Source organism: Lepisosteus oculatus, chromosome 15 (genome assembly GCF_040954835.1).
Source record: "Lepisosteus oculatus isolate fLepOcu1 chromosome 15, fLepOcu1.hap2, whole genome shotgun sequence".
Lineage (NCBI taxonomy): Eukaryota > Metazoa > Chordata > Actinopteri > Semionotiformes > Lepisosteidae > Lepisosteus > Lepisosteus oculatus.
The window spans coordinates 22794028-22804969 of NC_090710.1; the positions used below are offsets into that span (position 1 = coordinate 22794028).

General features: G+C 33.8%; 1 protein-coding gene and 1 long non-coding RNA gene across 5 annotated transcripts in view; one reads left to right on the forward strand and one right to left on the reverse strand.

Annotated features, from left to right (window-relative positions):
- Positions 1 to 7184, forward strand: part of gabrb3 (gamma-aminobutyric acid type A receptor subunit beta3) — a 111876-nt gene extending 104692 nt beyond the window's left edge. For all 4 annotated transcript variants that reach the window (XM_015364320.2, XM_015364322.2, XM_006639140.3 and 1 more), the window contains one exon: positions 3080 to 7184. In XM_015364320.2, the coding sequence (XP_015219806.1) occupies positions 3080 to 3427 (348 nt within the window). In that variant the 3' untranslated portion in view covers positions 3428 to 7184. The remainder of the gene's footprint in view (positions 1 to 3079) is intronic.
- LOC107079516 (uncharacterized) overlaps positions 1 to 7858 on the reverse strand; it is a 64992-nt gene extending 57134 nt beyond the window's left edge. Inside the window, exon 1 of the long non-coding RNA XR_011181612.1 lies at positions 7793 to 7858. This is a non-coding gene — a long non-coding RNA (uncharacterized lncRNA). The remainder of the gene's footprint in view (positions 1 to 7792) is intronic.
- Positions 7859 to 10942: the final 3084 nt, after the last annotated feature.

Consider the following 10942-nt stretch of genomic DNA (forward strand, 5'->3'; position numbering starts at 1 on the left):
ACAGTATGGTATACATGTACCTTTAGCATCAGTTGATTACCCACTGCATATTTAAACAAATATAAACTTTTATATTTATAGCTTCAAACAATATTTAATATAGCTTTGGAATTTTAATAGAAAATAATCTTTTGGAATCTTTTGGAATGTATAGTACTGTTAAAAAGACAAATACTTCTCCTTTGATGAAAAGTGAAAGCCAAGGCATTATGTCAAATTCTACTGAGCAGAGAGCACGCTCCCATTTTCTATTATAGTGTGGTTTTGATTTGAGTCATGAACAAATGCTGAAAATTGTCTTAAAACAGTATTTAGGATTTATCATCTCATAACACAGCTCAATGGACCACCAGCAGGGCTAAATTTACTGCAGCTCATCAGTCGCACCTAACCCATCTATGTTGCAGATGATGTACAGTTGCATGAAAAAGTTTGTGAACCCTTTGGAATTACCTGGATTTCTGCACTAGTTACTCATAAAAATGTGGTCTGATCTTCAACTAAGTCACAATAATAAACAAACACAATCTGCTTAAACTAACACACAAACAATTGTACTTCTTCTTGTCAATATTGAACACATCATTTAAACATTCATAGTTCAGGCTGAAAAAAGTATGTGAACTCTTGTACTTAGTAACTGGTAGAACCTCCTTTAGCAGCAATAACCTCCACCTAACTTTCCTGTAGCTGCTGATGAGATTTGCACAATTGTTAGGAGGAATTCTAGACCATTCCTCCTTACAAAACTGTTTCAGTTCACTGATATTTCTGGGATTCTTTGCGTGAACAGCTCTCTTCAGGTCATGCCACAGCATCTCAATTGGGTTGAGGTCTGGACTCTGACTTGGCCATTCCAGAACATATATTTTCTTCTGTTTAAGCCATTCTGTTGTTGCTATACTCCTGTGTTTTGGGTCATTGTCTTGTTGCATCACCCAACTTCTATTAAGCTTCAGGTGACAGACTGCTACCCTGACATTCTCCTGTAAAATTTCTTGATACAATTTTGAAATCATTGTTCCCTCTTTGAAAGCAAGTGGTCCAGGCCCTGAGGCAGCAAAGCAGCCCCAACCCATGATGCTCCCTCCACCATGCTTCACGGGTGGGATGAGGTTTTGGTGTTGGTGTGCAGTGCTTCTTTTTTCGTCCTAACAGCTTTGCACATTTTTGCCAAAGAGTTTTTTTTTGTGTGTCATAGAACATTGTCTCAGAAGCGTTGTGGAACATCCAGGTGGTCCTTCCATTAACATCATTCTTGTTCAGTGTTTTTCTTATAGTGGACACATGAACAGAGACTTTGGCAAGTTCAAGAGATTTCTGCAGGTCCTTTGTTGTTACCCTAGGGTTCTTTTTCACCTCCTTCAGCGTTGCACACTGAGTAGCAACAGTACTGAATTTCCTTCATTCGAAGACAAGGCCTTTAGAAATGCTTTTGTAGTTCTTCTTCTAAGGTCCTCTGATATTTCTTTTGATAGGGGCATGGTTCACATAAACAGTTCTTTCTTGAGAATAATTTTGTATAGGGTAGGGCACCTCCAACACCTCCAATGTCATCTCATTGATTGGAACACCTGACACCAATTAGCTTTTGGAGAAGTCATTAGCCTAGAGGTTCACATACTTTTTCCAACCTAGACTGTAAATGTTTAAACGATGTGTTCAGTACGCATAAGAAGAAGTACAATTGTTTGTGTGTTATTAGTTTAAGATTGTGTTTGTCTATTATTGTGACTTAGTTGAAGATCAGACCACATTTTTATGAGTAAATAATGGAAAAAACAATGTAATTCCAAAGGGTTCACAAACTTTTTCTTGCAACTGTATATTAAAGAAAATAATAATCATTTTAGGAACAGTTTATCATGCTTCTTTACAGACTTTTTCATGCTAGAGCTTTGTTACTGTATTGTTCTACAGTATGTGCATCTTTTGCATGTGCAGTTTTATCTTATTCATGTGTATCGTGCATTGTCATGTGTACTGTATGTATAAGTGCATTATTTAAACCGATAGGACTAATGTACAAATGTGTATGTAACGTTTGTGTATTAGAGAAATTTAAAATGGCCGTTACTTTGCAAATAGAGTCACGGCTAAAAAAAAATATGCACTGTAACTTTGGAAGTGTTGCACAGAAAGTCCATTGGTATTTCAGTCAAACATCCAGTAAACAAATTTATTTTGGTCTGGAAATTCACACACAATCTGCAAAGATCCAAGTGTTCCTGATTTTTGAAAATCTGATAATTTACATTAATTATAACAGTGTCTGATTTGGCAGTCTGAACGTGGTAAACTTTCACCTTATTCTTTGATGACAAACATTTAGATGAAAACAATAGATGACTATGCAGAATACTCTTTTTAGATAAGATGGGTGTTGCTCAGCACCTTTGGTTATAGTGCTCTGTCCAGCAGTTACTCTATAAAGCCCTCATATGAAGCATATGATAGACTACATAAACTCTGTGAAGAAGGTTTCATGTAACCTGAATCAACATTGTATGGAAAATATTTCGCAAGAGGCAATTTCTCAAAAAATGAAATGATGGAAACTGAGGGGTTTTTTTTCTAAAAAATAATGCCCATAAAAGGTGTTCTAAAGCAAATGTATCACTATTTCAAATCTCACAGATTGAATTCAATTATCAAATAAATATGGTCCCCTTGATTTGTACTAAATGGCAGCCCTGTGTGTAAATCCTCTTTTAATGTTTTGATACATTTCACAACTGTCTAACCAGTACTCTCTACCTAGCGTATTTGTAAGATCATTGGTGAGCTACAAATGTATGTACTAAACTATTATCGAAGGTAATTAAAAGACGACTTTCAAAACTTTTTGCATTAGAGACAAATGCTTCCCTTTTTCATACTCCAATGAAATATGCTGTATATTCATTTCACATTAATGTTTCATACCAGTATTGTTTCTTACTTCTTTTTAAAAACGGGTGAAAACCTAGCTCTGAAGCAAAAGCTATGGAAATCTCCCAAGTAACTACTATCTGATAGAGCAATGTAAAATGTACAGTATATACTGTATTTACAATATTTTTTTATATTTTGAATCTAGGTGGATGCCCATGGAAATATTTTGTTAACGACATTGGAGATTCACAACGAAGTGGCAGGCAACGAGATCACAACCAGCGTCACGGAATCGAGGAATTCCTCCACAGCCTTCGACAACTCAGGAATCCAGTACAGGAAACAGAGCATGCCTCGGGAAGCCGTTGGACGTCACAACTTGGACCGCAGCGCCCAGCTAAAGAAGAGCCGCCTAAGGAGAAGGTCCTCCCAGCTCAAAATAAAAATTCCCGATCTGACTGATGTGAACGCTATTGACAGATGGTCGAGGATAGTGTTCCCCCTAGCATTTTCACTCTTCAACTTAATTTACTGGCTTTACTATGTGAACTAAATGTTGAGTTGGGAATCTTTGGTTCTTTCTTTTTGAAAAGACTGCTTCTATGTCAAGGGTAGAATTGTTTACCCCTTTTGTCAAAGTTTTTATACTTGCAATCTTACCTAAAGTAGGGTTTACAAATGAATTGCAAACGTTCACACACAATTTTATAAAGACCTATAAAAAATGGATACCCACCGAATATAAGCACTGAAGGAGCATGCATGATATAATCAAAAAAAGTGGGAAAAAAACTACTTGCCCATTTCACAGACTGGAAAGAAAGAGCTATTACCTGATAAATAAAAGCATATAGTAATGACTGCAGTATTTAATCTGAACCTTATAAAATGCAATATACAGAAATGTGGGTTTGATTAAACAATTAGGTTGTAGTACCATTAAAATTATACACTTTCCATGTTCTGATGATGCTCATATTTATGCACATGAAAGTAACGGGATGTACATAATCATGTTTTATGATGCTTATGGATTCAAATTTTTGTGATGATATCATATGCATATAAATATATTTGCCTTGATTAGGTATGTTTCTCATGGGGCACACTATGCCCTGTTTATCGTAAACTGCGCTATGTAATCTTGCTTTACAGTATGTATTTCTTACAGCACACTCTAGAAAACAATAGATCTTAAAGCATTTCAGGATACAGCTTTGTTTAAAACATCTCATTAACACAAGGGTTAATGTTTTTTCAACAGAAAGAAAAAAATGCTTGAGAACATAATTTGCTAGCAGCACTGAAAGTGTTGCATTTAATATTATTTTTGATGTTGGCTAATTAAGAATGAGTATCCTGTTAAAGGATCAGAATTTTTCTAATGTATTTTGTTCATTTTTTAGATTGTTATACAATTACTTGTCTCAGGATCCACATATAGACATATATACAGTACATAACATTCACTGACATCAACACTTTTATCTTTGAAGTCACATTGAAAGCACCATAAATGTTGTACTTAATTTTGTAAGATAACTATATATCCATATACAGTATAGGTGACTATTGCATAGTTTATTTTATCTTGTGCTTTATATTGTGACAGCATGATTTTATTTTTGTGTAGATTACATACGGATCACAGTTTGTTTTTCCAGCATTTTATATTTGGTTGCTGCTAACGGTCATTCTAATACTTTTTGCCGTGTTTTGTGAAACAGTGACTGTACATAGCTTGCTATGTTATTACATACAGTATACAGTAAAAGTGTACTTCAATAGGTCTATACAAACCACTTCCTCAAAATGACATATGGCCATTCAATAAATATCTAAATGCTGTTCACAACATTAATTTATTGGGTTAATGTTATATATAAAGTATATTTATTACACTAGTAGTTATTCATTATTTGTACATTATCAGTACAGTATATTACACACTATCTTACTGTGTTAACCTTTTTATTTTGAAACTGTAAACCCATATTCTGTTATTGCATATAACACAGTGATAATATGTTTTTTTATCTGTTTCTGAGGTATATGTGAGGAAAACATTATTATAAATAAATTATTATTATTATTATTATTATTATTATTATTATTATTATTATTATTATTATTATTATTATTATTATTATTATAAATTTGGAATTGCATCAGGAGATAACCTAGACTGAATAAAAACACATTAAATTAAAAATACCAAAACAGGTATAGAGGCAAACAAGAATTTATGGAGAAAGTTCATTAGAAACAGAACATAATGGGTGATGGAAGTTAGTATTCTTAAACAATGAACTCAAATTACATAATCTCTGTGTTAAAATATCTCAGACTGCAGGCCATCAAAGCACAGATAGTGATTCTTCTGCCCAGGGGGTGTATTTCAATCAGGAAATAACCACAATTCCAATATACACAAAACTGTATCAATAGTGAATGATTTGTTTCTAAACACTTACCCTTTTTTGTTATTTAGATTTTAGTGATAATAAAACATTTTGTAAGAAACAAATAAAACTTTCTATTGGAAATGTATATATTATTTTGTTGTTACTTAGTTTTTCCTTTTTTCTTCTTTTCCAGTTACAGAGTATTTGTAGATAAAACTGGCAATATGCACCCCACACTATTACAGTCTATCTTCAGTATAATGGGAACGTTTTAAATATTCAAAATTTTGTCAAAAGACTAGTTCAACACTAGTTTTAAAAGACAGGTTGTTTGTTTTGGAAGTTGAAAGTACATCTAAATTTACATGTTTTACATGCTATATAAACGGGTATTTTATTTAAAGCCATTTTCCCTTATAAACACAATGGTTTGACATCAGGCCACTATTTCGGCGTTTTGGATTCAGTCAGCAGGCTGGCTTAAAGACAAGTGGCACATTTCTCAAAGCTTTTAAAAGGTCAGGGAGGACAAGCAATTATGCTGCTTTGTGTCAGGTATCAGAGGTTTTCAGAAATCTGGAGAAGACTTAATACAATTCATCAGATATAAGTACTGTACATTCTTACGGTGTGTTACAAAACAGGGAAAGACATGTGACATTTGGAGAAGCTGTGATCTGGTATCACAGCAGAGTCCTTTCAGGTCAATATCATGAGATATGAATAGAGAAGATAAGAACTGCCCACACCCGTATAACCTGTAAGCCCTAGAAGTAATAAACTCGTTAGTTTCTGATAAACATGACTGGTAACTAGGATACTAAAGCCTGTGATAAACTACCAACTTCTCATTTGTTATTGCGGAATCAATCAATGTGCAGTAAGGGCCTAAGTGAACCTGATGATTGCAAAGAATTAAGCATTACATTTCAGCATCCAGGTGTTTTTTTCTTCAGGAGTCATTTCCCAGTGCCGATATAACTTTATTACTCTTTTATATTGACAACAAGCAGCTTCTTGCTAAAATTGGGATGTACAGTACAGTGAAAGCAACAAATTTATCTTTGATATATATATTTTTAATACCTAATGCTCTAAATGTGTGTGTTGGGAATCAGATTGGAAGATCACCATTATTTAAGTATGCTGAGGACAAACGTATGGTTTTACATGATAAACTTTATTATACATAGTATTAATTTCTCGTCTTATGTAAAGTGCATTCATCGTTACTGTTTCCATTGTTGTATTGCCTTTGCACACCGTACTAAAAAACAATCTATTTTTATTTTGTCGTTTACAGCTCTAGATATTTGTGATTATTTTAAATTTTGGTTATGTACTGTAAGCTGCATACAAAAAGCCATAATGCTAAGTTTAAGTATGGTATTGTATAAAATCATTATGTTGTTTTTAGATTAGTACAGTAGAATCACTTCATAGCTTCAATAAAGTGTAATTTGAGATTTGTCAAGATATTGTAAACCATTAAGACATAACTCTTCATAAATGGAAACCAAAATTGTATCCAAATTTATTTAGGTTTCATATTTAAGGTGTTTTTTGTTTTGAAACAAATGTAATTGTAGGTTTAATTTATTTAAAAATAGTCATTTTAAAATACATTAAGAAACTGAGACTAAACATTATTTTTGTCAGGGATATTAAGTTGAAATCATGAAAGAATGAATGTATTTGCTTCAAACACTCACTTTAAGTTATATCTATTACATAATTATGTCTGTTGTGTTTGTGTTTACAAATCCCTGTAAGCAAAGTATGGTTTTATAAATTAAGGGAAGACTTCACTTCAGATTAACTACAGATATTGAGATACACTGTAGGTAACGTGAATGTGAGTGAGATACTTTTTGCAGAAAAGCAATAAAAGATTGTTTAACAACATGTTTGCATATTGTGAAGTTTATGATTTGTATGCTCATGTAACACTGCTGCTTTTTTATTCTTATATTTAGGTATTCATAAAGTTTCTGCCAAAATAAGCAATTTTAAACTTTGGTGAATCCATGTTTCTTAGTTAACTGCTCCTTCTTCCCATAAATACATACTGTAGTGTTCTTTTAACATTTTTTCACTTTTATTGATTTCCTTCTGATAATGAAACTGATGCATAGTGCATTAAACCAAAACTTCCATACTGTACATAAACATCATTCAAGTCTGTTATTTTTTCATTTTGGGTATACTTGTTTTAATCATAACTTCTTATTACTTGATGTCATAGAAGCACATCAAATATTTTTTCACATAATTCATGATATACTGTACAGTACATGAAATTAAGAAATCCTACTGTATGTTGTAAAGTCAATGCAATGTAGACTGGCGTGACAGTGAAAGTGTCTTTTTTCAGTAGAATAACAAGCTCAAATACTGATGGTGCAATGTAAAATCCTACGTCCTTAATTAATTAAATACAGTACAGAAGATGCAGCATAACACATCTATGATTCCTCAGAAAATGATGTTTAAAGGGATCCACAGAGCCTTACATGACAGATACACTCCAGATGGGACACCAGTCCAGCACTGACCATACTCAGTCATCCATGCAAAAGACATGTCTTTGAACTGTGTTCCAATCCACAATCAACCCCAGGACCTAAGAGATGATTAAGCACCATCCCATACAATTTATTATTTTTACTAGAAAAGATTTTCCAGGGAATTTCTTATGTTATAATATTTGTACCACTCTTTTATTGGTTATAACCTTTTTAAGAATTGTATAACGTAGTAATATAGGATACAGTATTTGGTATATTTGGTATTCAACATTTTCTAAGGATTCACCATTAAGATAGTGATCTACTAATAATACCAGTAGAGCCTTTCCTGATATACCGTCTCACACTTTTCCCATCTCATGTCATACATCAGCAAAACAGAGAAACCAGAGGAAAGATTATCCATTAAGGCGGGCATTTATATAAAAAAAAACATACTGTTGGAAGCCTATATTACAGTACATAATCAAAATCTATTTTCTGCTGACTTTAAAAGCTCTGCAAGGCAAATGTAAAGGAGTACATCAGCAAAATTTGAAATGTAGCCACTAAATTACAAATAAAAATATTGTACCTTAAGTACCTTAAAAAAAACTATGCTTTAATGCTGCAGTAAAAAGCAGACAGAAGTAAAATTGTAGCAATTCAGTTGTGCAGCATTACATTTCATTACTCAGGAACAAGTAAAGGTTTATTTCACGCTGAAAAGAGAAGAAAGGCTCCACAGCCGAAACATTGTGTTTCCTTTTCAACATGGAATAAACCTTTACTTGTTCCTTGCAGCCTACGCATGCTGCTCCCATCTTGAACTATTTCATTACTCAGGTGTGGAACCTGAGTTCCGCAGTACCACGGCATTTCTTACACATTTTTACTTTTCAGTGTGGAAATAACCTCAACCTGTCCTTTTGCAGCTTGCATACTGACACAACTCAGCACTCATCTTTGTCCTTTAATACTGACCTCTTTTGCAACAATGAGCTTTGTGCCACATTCAATTTCAATTTCAAGTTACAATCAACAGAAAACGGTACGATATACCAAAACATAGTCTGCCTGTGAGAACATTGTATTACAAAAGCATAATTTCAATAAGATTCTTAAAATATAAACTAAAACTTGAAATCATTATTTATATGAATTAGATAAATTCTATCTACTGTACTGTTTCAGTGCAACTCTTCTGGCAGGTCCAGTGAACACAAAATGTTGGCTTTAGGTAACATTATGGACATGATGTGCTGAAATTTAAAGAAGAGTGACTGATCAGCAAAGCTTCCTATCAAAGGCTAATTTTTTCCTTAAAAGTGTCTTAAGAGTCTAGGACTCTGCTTTCTTCTTGTTGTTCATGAAATCCACATATACTGTATATGAAACTCTTACTCCCCTGACAAATGTTCTGCTGAGTCAGCACCTATGTTTAAACAATCTTTGAGCTGAGGGTCAGATTCTCTCTGTAGTAAAATACTGCAGTTACAGTATGTTGGAAGTATCTACAGTCAATTTTTACTTCTTTTAATAATAAGCAATAAGAAAATTAGGAGAGAATAGTAGAGTAACCTGGAGGATAAGAATGTGTGCTTATATACTGTATACAGTACTGTATAATTATAGTTTAGTGTAGGTTTTCTGATAGAAGGTCATGAAATGAAACGTTTGTGTTGTACTATTTCCTGAAAAAAGTAATATTAACCATCCAGCAACAGAGCAGAACTGCTCAGCTCTCTCCAGCTCTTTCCACACAGCCTGCTACAGTACGTCACCTATAAGTTAAAAATACCACTGGACTAGAGCTTTAAATTTCACTAACTGCCTGAATCAATCCTCACATACCCATCCACTCTTTCCAGCTTAAAGATAACTCCTCATCTTTTATTTCTAAAAAATGTGCATATTTTGATTAAAAACATTGCAATAAAACAGTAACTAAATATGCATTTTATCAATTTTGTTTCGATTTTCTTCAACCTTCCTCAATAGCCAGATTCATACTGTATATACAGTAAGTATTAATCCATTGGCTTTAAGGCCATGAAAATAACAATGATCAACAGAACAGACAACAGTAAGCACAACCTTATAGTAATCAGGTAAAATAAACACAAGAATCTCTTCTCTGCATCTTTCCATCTTGGTGATTAACACACTCCACTGTCATGAAAAGGGAAGTAAATCTGTCAGTAAGCCTGTAGAGTCATCTCTAGCCTGTCTTTGCGCACTCTGCCAACACAGAACCTGGAGCGTTTGTTACAATACAGGAATAAAACCATATTGAATTGCAGACAGGTAGTGAATACTTGGGCAGGGGGCAGGGAGAGGCTCATTCACTAATTCGATTTGTCTCACAATCCTAGTTTCTGGAGCTGTTAATCTGAAAATTGTTCTTAACATTCTTCGGCTCGGTTTCATCCCTTCTTCCATCCAAGACCCTTTCAGCCAGACCGAATTGCAAATAAGCAAATTTGCGAAGTTTAAATAAGTTGATGTCAGGACCTTACTGTACTGTAAAGAAATCTTATATGAGATGAGTCTTTCTCACTACTTTTGATGCAAGTGTACAGTATGTTTTCGTTTTTTTTTTTATTACAACAGAGCCCAGAGGCATCTTTCGTTGTTCATCTACTGTAGTTCTCTCCCAGCCAAACTACTAACAGCATTTTGGCAAGTGCAAAAAAAATATATCAATCATGCACTCCTCAAAAAATTGCAGTCCAAACATCATGTTACATTAACAGCATGTTCCCCAGAGGCTAGAGGCTTTAAACATTCTCCTTGTACTAGCCTTTCTTATCTTTCTGCTGGTGAGCTCAGGATTTTTCATTTAATTGAAACAGCTCAATGGTAGCTGTCTGTATTCTATGCATCAGCGGGATACAAGCACTTTTGAATGATGAATATTCTCTTTCAAGAACTCATGTTTATTGTTTATTTTAATTTGTATCTTACATAGTGCCAGCAGTCTCATTACACACCTGATCAGGTGGAGAAATGAGAAATTGCATCACCAATAGTTAGAAAAGAGTTTTAGGGAGATCACATTGTTCAAATACATAGTGGAATTTAGCCAGGACACTAGGATCAACACCTCTATTCTTACAAACTGTCATAGAATTAAAGACTAATTAGTAAGGACTT